We start from the raw sequence: 18,777 nt of genomic DNA, 5'->3' as shown, positions 1-18,777 counted from the left end.
TGCATCTTTGAATGGTGCCCTGGGTTCCAGGGAAGTCAGAGGGATCCTTTGTAGGACTGGGGCTAAAGTCCCTAATGAGCAAAAGCTGCTAGGAGAAGATGGCTGCTCAGCAAATGAATTTGTGGCTGCCCACATCACAGAACCACTATCATAATTAGCTCTCTCACTGAATGTCTCAACAAGAATGAATGGCATGGCGTGGTGAAATCCTGGTCCCTCTGAAGTCAATGGCAAAACCCTCACCGACTTCAAAAGGGCACAGATTCATACTGAAAACTCTAGCTCAAGTCCTCTCTTGCCCCCAGCAGGAAAGACTGCAGCAAAGTAGCTTAGGAAATGGGACATGATGTAGTGATGACTTTGCCAGTGTTGTCTGCTAAAACCATTTCGCAGATATAATAAGACACCCTGACTCCCAGAATCATCGCCTTGCCATTTCACTTAGGTCATACAGTTGATATTCATAAACAAAAGTACTTCATCCAACTCTTTCCCAACACACGATCAGCTCTAAGAAATATGATATGCATGCCTGACAAGGTTTGTCCTGTTCCAAGAGCAATGGGTTCTCCATAGTGTTACTCTTTTGATGAAGAGAATTACCTGATCATCATCTATCCCATCTTAAAGTTCAGTAATAAGCCAAAATACTTTTTCCCCCACTTTCGCTCCCATACCATATTAACTGCATCTTTTCAACAGGACTTGGGCAACTTATGAGCGGACTTCTGTGGATTGATAGCCATTTCTCTATTCTGGAAATTTTCTCCAGGCTGGGAGACCTCATTTATCTTCACAGCTACTGGCTGCAGGGTTCCCCACAGTCTGTCAAAAAAGAAAAAATAGCACTGTTGCTACTTCTGTGGCAATTTTCCCCTCAAACATCTAATCAAGTCCCTTTTTTTATCATATCACAGAATTAGAATTTACTCTTCTCCTTGCTCTTCAGTACTACATATTTTTTTCCCCATTATGTGTAACACCCATTCTTTCTTTCCCATCTCCTCTTCCAGAAGATGTTGCCTGGTGCCCTGGATGAGAACTGCATTTCTTTGTGGCTGAAAACAGCCTTACAACAAAACTTCACAGAGGAGAAGGTGCTTGACTTCAGCTGAGCATACAGGTAAGCTTCCATTGGGAAGCAGTGATAACCCCAAGGGGGAATATGAAATAGATGACTCCAAAGGCTTGGACATTTTCTTTACACCTTTCGAGGAGTGCTTGGGCTCCTGCTGATGGTATATCCAAGGTCAGGCTGTTCACCTACTACCTCTTTTCTCCTGTTACATCTCCCAGGGAGTTGAAAACAGCACAGCCTCAGGATACGCTCCTTCAGCTATAGTGTTTTCAGTGTGAACCACATAGGATTCTGATTTCAATTTGGCACTGCTCACCAGACCACAGGGCAAGTCCAATACTTTCCTTATGAATATTTAGCCATGGCTACGTTTCAAAGCCAAATTATAAAAAATGTCATTTTGAGAAAGTTTATAGTTCTAAAATTTGTAAAGTACTGTAATGCTAGGTTGATACAGCTAAAACATCCTTTTTTAAAAGAGATTGCATTTCAGGCTGACAGACACCAAAACACTATTTCATTTTAGTTTGCTAAGATTTTTCAAAAACAGTCAGCATCTGGGCTCTATTAACCCTAATGTTGCGTGCATTTTTAAGCAACAGCAATTTAAGAATACTTCCTTTTCAGAACCCTTTCATGGAGCTCAGCATTTTGCAATTCACATCCACAATATTTACCAATTATGCTTTGCACTGTAGCCTTTGAAGTCTAAAAATTAGTTACTGGTAAAGGACTGTACATTTATTCACACTATTTTAGTCACAGGGATTAATGACTAGAGTTTATGCCTATGGTCAAGAAAGGTAAGTCACTGTGTCACAGTAATTAGCAATCATTCATGCAGCACTTCAATCTTTGTGCAATATACATTGTGACACACAATCAGTGTGTAGGAAAGAGCTCATTTGCAATATACTGAAATATTTGAAATAACCACTTCTGGGCTAAAGTGCAGTACTAGAGAAGTGCATGGGAAAGCTGCAGTTCTATGACAGGAAAGAGAATCATCCCTCTCCAATCTCAAACTCTGGGGAGAATATTTATAATGTATATATTATATTTATATCTGTATCTTTATTTTATATATTTATATTTACCTAGTCTGCCAATTCAGCCACGACAACTAAGCACCTCAAGAAAAAGGCTATGTGTCGTCAACCATGATACCACTTCAGAGGTTTTGTTTTTATTAGCTGTTAGACAAGTCCTCAAAATAGGCTAGACAATCAGGACGAGTTACTCGCACGCTTCCTCAGAGTAGAAAGATGTGCCCTCTAATGGTTAACGTTTAATATCTACGATGTTACCTGTTTAAGCGATTTGTAAGGTAAGATCACGAAAATGAGAGATGTTGTAGCAGTTTGCTATTTCAAGGAAAACCAAGATTATTTTTTTTTCTTCCTGGTTCCATCGCTACACTCCCTGGTAGAGTCCCTCTCCAGCTTTCTTTAAGGCCACTTTTATGGGTTAGATTAGGTAGCAAAACTGCAGGACCTAGCAAATTGCAGCCTTATCTACCTTGTTCCACATGACGTTTTCCATCTCAGGCTCTAGCCTCTCATCAGGGTAACATAGAATCATAGCATCATTAAGGTTGAAAAAGACCTTCAAGATCATCTGGTCCAACCATCCCCCTACCATCAATGTCACTCACTAAACCATGTCCCTAAGCACCATGTCCAACCTTTCCTTGAACACACCCAGGGACGGTGTCTACCATGATCCCCAATACCTTTTCTACAAACATCACTTCCCGCCATCTGGCTTCTAGCATCTACTAGTACATGAGATTTTCTTCTCTCCAGGTACAGGTCTCAGCATTTGCTTTTGTTGAACTGCATGATGTTCCTGTCAGCTCATTTCTCCAGCCTGCCATACTGAGATTATTTAATTTCCATAATGATTAAAATTTATTATTGCTGAAGAGTCACTGCAAAACACATGAATTGCTTAACATGTGAGTGAAAAAGTTCATACAGATGATCCATTGTTCACAGTCCTTGCATTTTGGAGGAGTTTTCTTCAGACAAGGTCAAGTCCTGCAGATCCCATGCCCACTAGTGGCTGAAGAAAAACCTATGTAATCTTAAAATGCATCTTTCAGTTTAGATTCATCACAAACTACAAGGACAAAATCTTTACCTTTTCTTCCTTCCTTTCTTTTTCTGTCTTTCTCTTTTTTCTTTCATTTTCTGTCTCCTTTTCCCTTCCCTTCCCTTCCCTTCCCGAAATTGACGAATCACAATGCTGATAACAGTTTTTATTAGTCCTTGTTCACTTCATTTCAACTAGTGAAATACCAAGATAATTGACAGTGGTTGATTCTATAGTCTGTCCCTTTTAAACAGGCCTTGCCTCTTCACTTAGTGAATATCTGAATATATCTTAATATACTTAGTGAATTTCTGTTTTAATAGAATCATATTGATCTTTGAATCAGAGCTATAGGACTTGGGGGGAATGGCCAAATTATCTCCTCTGCCTCCACTATCAACTGGCAACAGCAATGTAAACACCTAAGCCTCTACAAAAAATATTTGAAATACAGGCACAGGATTGCAGAAAGCTCCACACGTGATACCCCTTGGCACTGGCTAAAATGTCTGCCACTGATTTCATTGTCTGCTAGAGAATGAATTAATATGGATTAATTAATTAAACAGTGGAAACTTCCACTGTTTCTTTATATAAAGATTTCTGTGGTTTATGACCTGTAACTCATTCTTCATGTGATGAGGGATGGAAGATGTGATTATGTATGGCTGAAGTCTCATTTGCTGCTTTTCCATCTCCATTAGTTCTTTGAATAATTTCCTTACAGCGTGGACTTTGATAAAGACTCTACCAGTATGCCTGGCAATGAAATGTAGATAAGTGAGAAAGGAAAACACGGAGAAAGACCTCCCCACACACACATATACACCCAATATATTTATTAAAAGAGTTGTGCCTGCTATAAAGCTATTATTAAAGAATCATCATATTCAGTACTGGATTAAATAGATCCTATTTTCTCCTTTGAGGAAAAAAAAAAAAAAAAAAGTGAAGCTATCCAATCAATTTCTCTTTTTTCCCTATTTCCCCACCTCTCCAACCAAGCCCACAAAGATAGTAGTTGGTCACATGGATCTTCAAATAAAAGACAGAGAATTGTGTTTGAATAGCCTTGACTCATAAAGCTCTTTCCAATGCCTTTTTCAGTGCCAGAGCTTTGCAGTTAATGCAACTTCTGCTAATTTTTTTCCTTACTACAATTGTGAAAAATCTAATACCTTTAGAATGATTTGAAAAGAGCTTACACAGAACAAAATCCCTATTTAATCTTAGCATATTAAGAAATCTTTTCTTTGAACAATACGTGTAAAATGCTATTTTCACCCAAACACTTTTCTTTTAAATAAAAAAACTCTACGAGTTGAAAGAGCTGCCAGTTTAGAGCCCTGTCTTCATTTGTGGTTTAGGAATCTTGGCACTTTAGGTGGGGGAAACATCAGTGAGGATATGTGCTTCCCATGGTACACTGTGGCAGTAAATTGCAAATCCAACATATCAAAGGTATCCTCCTAGTCACCATGTTAAAAACAAAAACAAACAAACAAAATGAAAACAATGGGAGCCAAAGACCCAAATCACTTAAGGATAGGCCAAATAAAAAATGTTTGTAGAACATTTATTTAGTCTTTGTTCTCTCTCCATCTACTGACCCACAGTTCTGCACATACTATAGCTTTTATGAAACAAGGTTTGGGTAATCTGCACTCGTTCTCTATTTAATCTGCTGAATGATCACAGTGTATAAGCAGAAGAGCTCTAGCTTTTGGCCTCGTTTGTTGCCCAGCAGCCTTCCCAGTTTCTACCACAGGAATTTTTCCGTACTCTACTATGCATCTGTCAGTTCTTTTTACTATTCTTTCTGATAGCTATTGTGATGGCTTATACTTACATGAACACAAAACATTTGAGACTCCCTGCCAACAACATAGCGGAACACTTGTCATAGCTCTTCTTATAGACAAACAAAGGACAAAATCGCTTTTTCTGAGATTCTAGTTTTTATTTCAGTAGATGCAGAAGGACTGCTTCATGATAAAAGCACTCAACACTGCAGTTGCTGGCTCCTCAACATACATATCACCTATTAATTGTTTTGTTGTATAGATGCTACTTCAAACAAATATTTCAAAGCAAACCTCTGCAAATACAATGGCAAATTCCTGTGTGTTTTTTTTTTTTTTCTCTGAGTGAAACTTCTATTCTTGAATGACATTAGCTCAACAATGGAACAGCTGTACAGAAAAAGAGGGTAAAAGTCACTGCTGTTGGTAATAGGGTAAAAACTTGAGTTGAGCTGAGTTAGAGATTTAAGCAAGACTTATTAAATTCTAGGTCAAACACCAAATGAGAAATATGAAAAGTCATTCCTGGAGTGAGCTATCTAGTTTCACCAGGCCTCTTAAGAGGCCTGTAGCCAAGGTAGTTGCTAATTGGGATTTAATCAACATTCAATCAGGTGAAAATAAAATAAAGGAAGAAAATGAAATCAGGGACAGTTACAAAGCTATAAATTTTACCCCAAACCAGACCTCATCTTTTAATTCACCTTTCAAGCCCATGTTTCTCCTACAGTCACAGCTGTACCACAGGTGTCAGCACAAGTACAAGAACCAGGGTCTCGCTTGGGGACAATTACCACTTGCCAGCTGATGCACGGTAACCTGATGTTGTGCAAGGTCATGGACCCCAGCTGCCACATCTACCCACTTCAATTCAGTCTGGATTGCTGCCCAGGATAACCTTCTTCTATGCTTCAAAATACCTGATGTTCTGCAGGGTCAGGAGACTTTCCAGACATAAGGAACTAAGCTGCAATTGAACTGCCTGTAGCATGCAGCATTTTTGTGATTGCTCTTCATGTCATTGTTAGTGTATGCAGACTAAGTTCCTGGAAATCACTTTAGTTACCACTTAATGAGGTAGCCATTGGAGAATTCTGCTGTCACCAGTGATACCCATTTTTGGCAACTGAAAAGACGTGGCATACTGATAAACCCACCCCTGAGATGGCATCTCCAGCAGATATCTGGAAAAGCTTATATGCTCCCAAATATAACATATGGATAGACTTCAGTGTTCAGACTTGTCACTTTTCAGAATATACCAGCCTTCACAACATTCACTTAAACGGCATATACCCTTGTTTTATATACTTGTCTGCATAGGAAAGCCACATTTGTATCTTGTTAAGTTTAGTAGTGAGCAGCATAGTGTGAGCTGTTCTCACTTGTTTAAAACTATACCTCACAAACAAATTATTTTGGGCCTTTCTAAAACAGAGTGTTCTGTAAAGGCAACATATATAGCATGTGCCAAATCTGGATTATTTCCAGAAATAGTGCCTGATATATCACATGATGGAAAAACATTTGAACTCCTTATTTCATTCCCTGAAACAAAACAAGGAAAACATTGTCATAGTAAAATAATCAGAAGCAGATGGGAAAATTGTCTTCAGATTCTTTCATAACTTTTACCTCTGGGCTGAGAAGTCATGTCATCCTATAAGGGAATTGTTTTGGAAAGTTATGAGCCACTAAGTGGGAAGACTTGACTTAAAGCCATAAACAATGTGCAGGAGGACCTCCCACATTAATAAATGGGAATTGTGTGTACAAAGACAGTGCAGTGCATGGCCACTGAAGTACAGAGATCATCTCATTCATGACTTGCTTGGACTACTACACAGGAGAATTTCAGTAGTGTCAGTGGAACTGGGATTTAGGAGTAGGGAAAAAAAGGTTCTTTCATAAAACCAAACAGAAAAACTTACTCAGAAACTAACTAAACAGCAGGCAAGCCTATAGGTAGTCTGTGTCATAGCATTTCTCTACCACCTTCTTAGTACAAGAATAAAGATTTGAACTTTGTACAAATTTTCAATTTGTTCTTGAGAAGAGCTACAAACGTCACAATGTCAAAGCCTAAAAACCAGTGATCACATCATTCTTTTGTTATAAGTAGGGGGCACAGAGAAAACCCAGTGCTGCTCCCTGTGGCTTTCGAATGTTCAGCCAGAACTCTATGAAATTCAGCTGCTGCTCTGATGTGGCAGGTACCAATTGCCTCTGCAAAATGCAGTCCATCCCTGTAGACAGACAGCCTCTTCATGAAGTTTTAAGCTACCTCCAGAGGCTTCTGTGCAATAAATAAAAAAAAATAAAATTAAATTAAATTAAATTAAATTAAATTAAAAAAAAAAAGAGTCCAAATTCAGGCCTGTAACAAAAAGTTATGCACTCCATGCATTACCAATAAAACATGTTAAAAAGAGCACGTAGCTGCCTCACCATCCTAGCATTTTGAAGAAACACCTTTGTGTTCTTCAGAGTGACATCTCAAATGAACAAATGTGTCAAAACAGGTCTATGGTTTAGCCAGTCTAACCTACAACATCTTGAAATTTTTCTGGATGTTACCTGCCTATTAAGTTTCTTTGAGAAAAGAATCTGTACACTACTTGAGAGTGCATAGATTACCTGACTAGTCCTGGGTATTTCTTCTGTTGTCAGTAGGTTGTAAATATTTATTTTCTTTAAAAACAATGCAAAACAAGAGGAATATTGATAAGAACATCCCAGACATGGTATATTCAAACTCTTCTGGCACATGAGACAATGAAAGGACGGAAAACTTAATGCAAAACCCTCAGATTTTACTGGCCTTGAAGTAAGGTGGTAGGCAAAAAACAGTGATCAAGCATAGTCATATTGAACTTAAAAATGCATTTATTCGTTGCTTATAATATCTACCAAGCACAAAGAGGAAGAAAAAGCAGCAGTTGTATGCTTTGTATTTGATATCCTCAAGTATAGAGGCCCAGGAAGAAAGCAAATTTAGACTATGAGATTCAGCGTATCTAGGCTTCCTGAAGATGAAGAAAAATTTTCACTATATCCCAATACTTCAGGGGATCTATCCATCAAGGGGATGGGAACAAGTAATGGAAGTGCCCAGCAACCTGGGCCAATTTTGAGTGTGCCAGAGCACAAACTGGACCCTCTGCTATAAGGGGTAGTAGGAGGAGACTGGTTGGCTGTGGTAATGGCACTTTGCACTATCACCATTTATCTATCAGGTGTGTGTAGCAGCTCATAGAGAGTGGGCAGTGGGTGTAAGCTGTTATCTAATGGTATCCTCAGATCAAGTCCACTTGATTTAGCTGGTTAGTTAGTAATCGCTTGTTAATAGTTGGTTAGTCAGTAATTTACTCAAAAGAATCCTATGCATAAACATTCTTACTCCTACAGGAATTACAATAAACCAAAGCACTATTTGGAGAAACATGCTGTTAGGAGTTCGCAGCCCCTTAGGTAGTGATGGTGTGCTTTTCTTATCCATCTCAAATAGATCTGCAATTTAGCTTGTTATTTCTTTATGATTGTTTGCAGTGGCTATAAAATTTGTGCTTTCTATTTGCTTTAGTGTATAACACCACAAAACAGTTTTGTTCATGTCAGTCTGTGTTTACACATCTCATGGTTGCTCAGCACTGTAAAATCTTTACATGAAACAAGCAGCTAAAGCATTTATGACACTTTCCAGATGGTTAAAGTCAGTCAGCTTTTGGTCTTGTGCACTAACATAACTGGTTGCATTCAGAAAGAGCCACCCCAAGTTAGTCTTCATATCACACTGACTGATGATCATGTTACATGATTACAGTTTTATTTTTATGTTTTAAGTAAGGCACTATTGTTTATTGCCAGGGTGGGAAGATTACCCCTTATTTTCTCCCTACTACAAGTAGATCTGTTAAGTTTCTAAACCATCTGCAAAAACTCGTTGCTGCATGATCATTCATATCAGAGAGAATGGTGCACTTTTAAGATCATAGGAGCTGTCAATGGAAAAAGAGTGCACAGAAATTTTAAATAAGCAGTGTTGAAAAGCATAACAAATTGGGTGAAGTTTTACAATTAGTCCAACTCACTCCTTTCTCTTTCATAACACAGCAGCATTACCAACACAAATAAATAAGCTCAAAAACGCATATAATTATCACAGCTAAAAGAATGATTATGGGAAATCTCTCTCCTGCTCTATTAACTGACAATGCCAATTGTTCACTACTGCTATATGATGTAATAAGAAGTTTAAAAAGTGTGTATATATAATTCTCCACCAAGAACCTTCCCATAAACAAAATAGTTTTCTTATAAAACACTTATGCAATGAAATAGTCTTTGATTGGAAAGTTAAAAAACGATATAGTTTAAAACATTTTTAAACTGGCATCCTCAAATTTGCCAATTCTAGTTAATAAGCTGTTGTTGCCCTCTAGTGCTCAAACACAGCTTGGAAAATCCGCAACGGAATGATCCAGGCAGATCACCTAGCAATTCCCTGTTTGGTCTTAATCCAAGACAAATGAGTGGCAAACACAAAATAAAATAAAGTGTTTTTGTACACCTACCTAAAACATACTTTTCTCAAGCTTTTTTTTATTTTTTTTATTTTTCTTGTTTGTTTTTCTGTAAGAATACTTAAGAACGTTTGTTGTGCTCTGCTTTCTCACTGAATTAGTCGTGCTACACATGCAGCTCACTGCTTTGCTTCTGCCATTCGAAGTGCTTGATATATGTTGGGTGCTTGGGTTGGAGGGCAATGTTTCTGATGATATTAGCCAAATTCAGGTCTAGTGCTCTGAATGACCCCGAGATATGTCTGCCTGCCTTCTCTTGAATCTATCTCTGCTGTACTGTACTGCATCAATTACTGCCAAACATCTCCCCCTCCAACAAATTAGTTATTACAGCCAAAATGCACAGTGAAAATTCAGGGGTCGTTCTCAATACCTCTCCTGTAATAAGTTGTTGTGATGTCATATGCAATGTAGAAGGCTTCTCACTACACTGTAATTCTTTTTAGAGAAAACTTAACCTCAATTCTGTGCCTACATTTTCCAGCCCACAACTGAGCCTAGTACTTACCATTTTATTAACTTATTTCCCAGAAATGTTTTTCCTCCTCATCATGTTCCTTGATCACAAACCTTTGAAAATACCTAACAAAAATAAATAAATAAATAAAGCAAAGAAACTGAAGTTAAACAAACCGTACGCAACAGACAAGCCAATGAACTTGAGATACTTTTGAAAATTTGTTCACTTTTAAGAGGTTATCCAGATTTTTTTTTTTAACTTAGGTATTATCAAACGTAAGCAATGCAGAAGACTGATGTTTTTGTACCTACAAAGCAATGTGCAACCTCCGTATAGTAAGAATTCAACTTCTTGACATAAGGAACACTGACTTGTCTTTGATCTTTGAATAACAGAAATTTCAGAGAATTTTCTGCATAAAGTTATTGTTAGAGCTTTCAGAAAACTTGCCTTAAGGGCATTTTTGGATCTTGACTGCTTCCCACTGCACTAAGCTTGACAGATCTAAGAACCTCTTGGACGTGAGTCACTTTTCATATTTTGTAGTAGATTTATTTCCTTGCATTCAGGAGGCACCCTTCCTTCTCTATCTTGATATTTGTAGTTATGCTGCCTGCCACACAGATACTTTGATATCTAGTGTTTCATTCTAACAACAGATTTAGACGGGGAGGTGGGGGTGAGTGCAGTGAATAATATGACCTGAAGGTTGTGTAGCACACATCAGATGTGCACAGATACTCACTTGTCTCTTGTTCCAGAGGCAAGGAAATATAGATTAGCTGTGCTTATTAGCAGTCATATGAATATGACCCCAGAAGTAAAAAAAGGTGTACTTTGAGAGCAGTGAGAGCTCTACAAGTTCAAGAGGGACAGAAAGTCTGGCTGTGTTGCAAACAGCTCTTTTGAGAGCCACTAGCCTGGTTAGGGAAGTAGAATGCTAGAAGCAGAAAGATAATGCAAGCTTGTTCGTCTGTTTCTGTGACTATAGGAAACATCATTGAGGTTAGGACCCTTGTACAACATAGTTTTCCTTTAGAACTCTCTTAGTTACCTTCAATCTCTGTAGATGTTCAGAAACAGGAGACCACATCTTTTCTGTATCTTCTGCCAATAATACAGCTGTTGTCTTTGCTCAGTTCCCCCACAAGTTTCCATCTGCTCTACAATCAGACATTGAATCTCAACTGTTATGGGCTTAGGTATATCAGAACAGATTCTTTCCTGTGCATATATTGAGCTTATCACTTGCCTTTTTCCAATTTATTTTATATGATAAGATTTTTTGACACATGCTGCAAAAAACTCAGCGTGCTGGAGGGTGGTGATCTCTTTGGAAAAGGCAAACTCAAATTTGCAGCATGCGGTTTTAAGGATAGCTTGTGATGTATGCAGACAAAAGCAGTCAGGATACACATCAATAAACTAAATGCAGCTAAGGAAAGTTAAGTACAGAGTAAAAATTGTAGTATATTTAAAACCATTTGGATGCAAAACTCTGCCACCAAGTACTCCTTTAAGGCCCAGATACAATAAATAGGATGTCAGATACAGTTGCACAATGCCAGACAATTGCGTAACACATTAATAAAATAAACTGGGGGCAAATAGATTTGAAAATGCTCATGCACTGCACAGATACTCGTTTTATTAGGTTTACTAGGTTTACTTATGTTACTCTAGTCACAGAACATACTCATGAAATGTTTTTCTCCTTAAACATAAGAACTTTTTTGCTTAATTTGGACTTGAGTGTTTATTTTAGAATTTAGTAATAAATCAAATTATAGACATTATATTTCAGCATAGATATGGCAGTTCTCTCCCCACCAAACCCATCTGCTGCTTTCCCATTAGTGACCAAAAAAAGAATACATCCTCTTCTAAGATTTAAATATTTCCTATTCAGTCTCAAAGTAGTTCTCTCAAAGATGAGAAATGCTCCTAAAAATTTATTCCCCTTGCCCCATCATACATCAGCATACATTCCATTGATCAAGTAATCCAGCCTGGTATAATGTCTCTTCTGAAGAGATTCATGCATTTTCTTCCCCATGAATGTAATAACTAGTAGCAAGAATATCACCCCCAAAAGCAAAGCTGCTACAAGTTTGTTTTTGTCTTCCAGCTGAAGGACACCTTTCCTTCTTAGTGCACTCTCTGACAGGTAACTTTCTGAATCAGATGGGTCATAATCCTGACGGTTGTTTTGGAAAGCTATGGGAGAACCACTAGTAGACGGGACAAAGTCTGAAAAAGAGAGGAGCGTAACGTGGCTGGTATCATTGGAAGAGACAACTGTTGGCTCAGGAGGGATGCTGAAGTTCTGCGCCTTGATGTGGCAGTAGCTAGGCTGGAATTTGAGGTCACCCGCTTGGTTGCAGAAGTAGAAGCAGAAATTGTGGGATTGGAAAAAGGAACATGAGTAACAGCAGTGCTGGCAGCAGAGACACCATGTTCAACTCTAGCAGTTGCAGTATGCATGAAGGTAGCCCTTGTGGTAACAGCACTAGATTTAGCACCATCAGGAGGTGGAGAAGTTGTATGAGATTCCACTCTGGTGACACCTGTAGGCAGAGGAGACATGGTAGTACTGCTGGGTCCAGGAACACCAGACTGAGTGCTGGGGAGCAAAGCAGAGGGGGTTTCCAGTTTGAACATTAGAAGACATATTTGGTGGCAGATTAATTTCTTTCTGCTTTGGGATGGGGTCTAAGCTCTCAAGATTGTTGGCCACTTGTGATTCAGGAAAAACTGTATGAAATTCAATATTGTCTAAATGTTTATCCACGTGGTTTGGGAGTTCAGATGCTTGCTGAAAGACAGATTGCTGCAAAGCAGTGGTATGATTCTGATGGCTAGTCAGACTGTGAGAAATATAGGCTCCAGCATCCAATGGCAAAGAGTATTCATTCAAATGAAAGTTCTCGTTTTTGAGGGAAGTGTCCTCTAGGGCATATGTGTCTGGAAACAGAAATGAAATATCAGTATTTAATGACAGAATCTATTTGTGATTACCACAGGCTTATTCTAGTTACTTATATTTCATAGTAAGAGACATACCAGGGAGCTCCAGAAAGTAATGACTAATCAAACTGAAGCACCAAAATCTTTTCTTTAAAATATGCAGTAACTTTTAAATTCTGTCATAAGACCTGTCAGCCCCAAGCATGGACGCACCAGACTGTGACTGCAGCTTCTTACAAAATTTGCATATAGAGAGCAATCATCCCAATGTGATTTTTATACTCATATAACACGCATGTGTTTATTTAGAGGTGAAAAATAGAGTGAGTAAGCCCATTGCCTTTAAACCATTCTACAATCTGTCAATTAAATAGATATTACCAACCTCACTTTTGTCAGATGTAAGCACTTCCACCTACCCAAGATAGTTACATACGCCCCTTTCTTGTTATATCCAAACACCCCATGATTGTTGGATAGAATTCACTTCACATACCATAATTGTCTGATGATACAAGGTGGCAATAATATCCCCGTTTTATAGACCGGGACCAGAGCAAAGAGTCTGAGTGACTTTCCCAAAATCTTTTAAAAAAACAATGGCAACCTAGATGTCATGATGACGTCTGTTAAGGTCCAGGGTCTCCTGGAATTAGCATCTGTGAGTGCTTTGCTGCACTTAACTGTACTTTGCTGTGATTTCATTCACATGACTGTAACGTTATGATATTTTACTACACAGATGAAGTGTCCTTGGGGCTTCTATTTACAGACAAAGTAGGAATAGTTCATAATTTCTCTGAGATTTTTCATCCTCAACTGTAATAAAATGGTTTGTATTCCTGCATCTGGATGGTGCAGAGCACCAATCCAGGCTTATTCACTTTGCAAAATACATTTCTGATCAAAGTACATGGCCAACGAGGAACATAAGATTGAATGCTTCTCACATAGCAAACTTGTTAAATGAACACTGCCACAAAAAAAAAAAAAAAATAAAAAAAAAAATTAAAGAATCTAATATCTTGCTGAGAGAATACAAACAAATTAATGGTTGGACTTTATGACCTTTGAGGTCTTTTCTAACCTAAATGATTCTATGATTCTGTGGAACGTTGCACAAGTTCTCTAAATGTATGGTAATGACAGTGAATTCTATTTTTCCAGAATCAAAGTAAAATATACTTTTCTGTATAAATCCAGCTATATTTCAAGAGTTTACTAGTCCAATTTGCCCTGTTAGAGAGTTATAGGAGTCCCAACCATACTACTCAGTGCTAAGGAACAAGCAGTCAAAGAAACTTGTTGCTATCAGATCTCCAAATGTCCACTCCTCCACTTCCTCTCCCCAGCCTCCACCCCCAAACTGTACACATACTGATCTGTAGGAAAGACTTGGGTTCCTGTTGCCATGCTAGAAGAAGGACACTGCTCTAAGAGTCTCTGAGGTATCTGAAGTAGACTGCACATTACCATTTCTCCAGCAGTCAATGTATATTGCTTCCAACCCAGGTGGACGAACATCAGTTAATGGAATTTGGAAGCAGGACAACAGCTTTCTGTAACAGAAATTCAATACAATTGATAATCTTAGCTGTTATCTGGTTCTACACAGATACGAAAGAGAGACTTTGGGCAAGCATGAATTCTTAAAAGGACTGGCTAACTGGCACAGGTCATGTCTTCATTGTCATCATTCAGCAGCCTCCCAGAACGTTTAAGAGGGAATGTGCTCTCCCTGTAGTTCAGACTCACACTCTTGTCTTTTACAGAAACAAAGACATTTATTAACTGCACTGGAATTGAAATAAATAATAACAATAATAAAAAAGTCCATGATATTCTCATTGTCACTTGCTTCTCAACTAGGAACTCGTATCTAGATGGATGGATTTATTTCAGTTTTATTGTACATACACAGAAGCCTAATTGGCTGCTGTTGTAAGACTCCTCCAAAAACAAAGTGAAAAAACAAAATGAAACACCCCCTCCACAAATGGAAGTGCTTTAAATAAGAGTACAGCATTTTGAACCATAGATATCCATTTTTATCCTAACCTTCTAGTTGGCGCCAGTTAGTTAGCAAAGTAAATTCTAAACAGAGATAATAGACTCCAACCACAAGGTCTGACTTACAGGAAAAAATAAACAACAACCAAAAATATTTTTTCTTAGAAAGTGGCTTTAAATAACAAAATATTCAGGCATTACAAAATAAGAAACTGAAATGACTCTCAGCTGTGTCTGCAGTTCTGAACACATTTTCCCACCAGTGAGGAAATGACCTGTCACAACCACTGAGCAAGCCAACAACTCCTTTTTCCCCCGTTCCCAATGCACTCCCATGGCTTCATCCATAAGCTTAAATAAATTGATGTAGTGTGACAACTACAAGTACTTGCAGCATGCTGTGTGATCTTCAGTTCGCCTCACCTGGACAACAGCTAAGAAAGCACGGAGCATTCACGCAGCATTCAAAAGACCAAGTGTGAGGGCAGCATGGGGAAGCTAAGCTGAGAGACCTGTACAGGAGTTAAGTATCATTGCTATTCTACGGCACTCAGATTAATTAATCTAACTGCTTGTGTTAACTAATTCCACTCCACAGATTCAGAATCAAACACTTTCTCTGTCTCCATTTTAGACTACAAGCTCCCAAACGCAATTGCCAACAAATGTTGTGTTAGGTACAGATGTGGTGCTAGCACAGATACACGTGTTGGTAAGAAAGAACAAGGGCACTATACAAGTCAACCTTTAAAAAGAGATTGAAAAAAACCACAGTGGTCCTGGTGACATCTCAAAGCCAGTAAACTGTATTAGAAAACAAACCTTAGGTGTCAATCTTAAAAACAAAATAAACACCTCCTGAGCAGACTTCTGATAGAATCTACGGGTGTTGCTTGGCTATCTCAGCAGAGTGGAAAAAGACAGCTCCACAAAAGTACATGAACAGCAGAAACCAGATTTCCCCCCCCCACCTCCTGCACTAGCTCTTTGCAACTGGAATCAGGAAATGTTTTACTTCCCAAGTTACAGGCTGTTTCCAGGAGTTAACAAGTTGCAGGAATAGTTTAAAAGAAGAAAAAGGAAAACTTTACTATTAACACTACTTCAGTATTTGAAGTTATTTCTTAGCAACAAAGTATTTCACCCCTTTTAGTTCCTGTTTTGATGTAACCACCTGGAGATTCTCATTTTAAAAACCAAATCTTTAAATGTTTGTCATTAAGAACACCACTCAGGTGCTACATCTGAAAGCTTACTAGGGACCTAAGGTAAATAAGCTAACAGCATCTTTTTGGTTAACATTAAATGAGCATTACACCTATATGCTGGACAAAAGCACAAGCACAATTACATGCCTTGTTTCTTTGCATTCCGTGTGTTCTTCTAGGGTAGAAAGAGCCAGAGCAATAAATGTGGTTGTAGTGATAATTTTACATGCAATCCATTTGTTGCACACCACTTTTGCTCAGTTCCTGTGTGACTGTGCCCACACAAAAGTATTTGGTAATATTATGTGAATAATCTTGCTACATATCCTGCTGTTGCTCCCTTTATAGTTTCTTGTGGAAAAAGTTCTCTTTTTCAGTAAAAGTTCAGACTCTTGCCTTACTAAGTTTCTGCTCTCTCAAGAAGCCACACTGAAACCACCTTGTGAACTCTTGGCAGGAGGACAGTCTAATTATCAGCTTCTTATCTGAGCTGCTTCTTATCTGAGCTGTTCAGACTGGTCTGGTGCAAGTCAATGCCAGTCTACAAGTAAGACTTGCTATTAAAAATCTCATAGGACATGACAGATAATGAGAAATTTGTGAGCGTACAGCCCACATGCCATAAAGCTTTGATTTTGATCAGTTTGCATCTGTGCTTCAGGTTCCCTAACTGAAAACAGAAAATAACGATTACTATCGCCAATTATTCACTAACATCACAGTGGGGCTCTGAGGCTTGCCTAATATTTGCTTGCTGTTTCTGCTTGCATCTATATGGTACTCATCAGTGTTGCCTGAATCCTTTGAATACACAGACAGCTACAAGGGCATCATATTTCTATTGCTTTCAGCAATACTCTTCAGCATATGTACAGGAAATTGTCCTTGACTAGAATACATCAAGATGGAAGAAGCCTTTTTGTTTTAAGCAAGGAAAACTATTAAGAATTATGAACCTAATATGAAGGAATTTCATAATGGTTGGGTTGTTATTCCAGCCAGGAAGTTGGGCTCACACAGGTGCGCACCAAACACTTGCCTATCCATCTCCCATCTCCTACAGAGCAAAGAATGACGTTGTAAAATTAGAATGCTTTGTTTAGAAAATTTTACTAAAAATACAACCCCCAAACATTACCCAGTCACTACTGAAAAGACACTGAGGCAAAGGCAATCTAGTGTGGGGAGCAGTGTCTTTTCCTATTATTTACCTCGAGAAATTTTGTAGCTAACAAATCCTGCTGCAGGTTTCATTGGACAGGCCTCTGTGCTTGGGCAGTAAAACAGGTAGCAGTTTGGATGTGTCTTTGTCCCTCGAGCATCAAAGATTATGAAGTTACACTTGTCTCCTGCAAAACAATATATATGTATTTCAGCAGCAAGAACCTTTATAGCATCTTAATAATAAGTTCTGGTTAAGTTTTCCTCATGTGTTGAGAAGGAAAACTACTAAAATGTAACATCAATAAAGAAAAACTACAACATATAATATTCCTACAAGAAAAACAACTCAAGACTGGAAAAGAATGGCCAAAGGCCAACATGTGAAACGTCACACCTTCCTCTTCCTGTGCAGAGGAACACGAGGAAACAATGAGTCTAATCTCTCATTCTCCCTTCATACATACCACGTTGGCACCACTTTACGTAACAAGTTTTTGCTTACAAATTGTGATAAATCTGAAAACCTCCCCAGTATACTTGTGGATATACACAGCTCCCATCCTATTGGGGACACTTTCAACTGGCTTCTTTTCTACTTGCTGCTGTGCCTCATACCACTCTAAAAGCCTGATGGAAAAAAACAAACAAACAAACAAACAAAACAGTTTCAGAGGAGCATAAGCACTCTCATTTTTGGCTATAATGAACGTAGTACAAACTGATGGTTACTTCGCAGAGTGTCTGCTGAATCGTGATGATGCTTGGCTTTGGGGAGCCTGCGTGGTTGCAGCACGTAAAACGACCTCCGTTCCTGGACTGCAGTTATTTTTCCTGAGCACTCTGGTATCAGCAATCTACTATCACATGAAGCCAGGCAGGACAGCAAAGTAATTCCCTAGCTGCTCACAAGCAGTAACAGAGAAAGGCAGAGAGGGTCCCTTACCTGGTAGCCCTTTTCCCAGGCAGCAAGCCCGCATACACGCCTCCGGAGCCGACGCGTACACCGGCTCCGCTCCCCTGATGCCTGCGGGGAGGGCGAAGCTGATGTCGACGATGGCGTTCTCCTCTTTTTCCGCCGAGCAGCCCTGGCCGAGGGCCGGCCGGGGCGCCAGGCAGGCGAGGAGCAGGAGCCGGAGGCCGATGCCCGCCGACATGGCCACCCCACGGGGCCCCAGGGCCGGGAGGAGGGACGAGGGCCGGCCGGGGGCCGCCGCCTTTCCCCCCGCCCCATCTTGCCCAGCTACCGCTTTTCCTTTGGACGTTTTCAGCTCCTCCTTCTATTTGTAGGTAGGTAGTTAGCTTTGGGCAGCGTGTAGTTAAGTGGCCCGGAGAGTAAGGAACGCGGCAAAGAGGCAGTACGATATAGTCCTTCTTTTTCAGCTATCTCATCCTGCATCATACTTAGAATAAC

The 18,777-nt window shown here is 39.2% G+C and overlaps 1 protein-coding gene across 1 annotated transcript; it reads right to left on the bottom strand.

Moving 5' to 3' along the window:
• Positions 1–11,645: 11,645 nt before the first annotated feature.
• On the bottom strand, positions 11,646–18,557 carry MANSC1 (MANSC domain containing 1). The gene is given in 5 exon segments (XM_032207407.1): positions 11,646–12,339; positions 12,342–12,660; positions 12,662–12,981; positions 17,414–17,551; positions 18,310–18,557. Coding segments are annotated over 5 exon segments (1,341 nt in total). The 5' UTR covers positions 18,521–18,557; the 3' UTR covers positions 11,646–11,986.
• Positions 18,558–18,777: the final 220 nt, after the last annotated feature.

This window comes from Aythya fuligula, chromosome 1, assembly GCF_009819795.1.
Source record: "Aythya fuligula isolate bAytFul2 chromosome 1, bAytFul2.pri, whole genome shotgun sequence".
In the NCBI taxonomy this organism is placed as follows: Eukaryota; Metazoa; Chordata; class Aves; order Anseriformes; family Anatidae; genus Aythya; species Aythya fuligula.
Note: the sequence above shows the minus strand (reverse complement) of the source record. Positions and strands in the feature narration are given on the sequence as shown.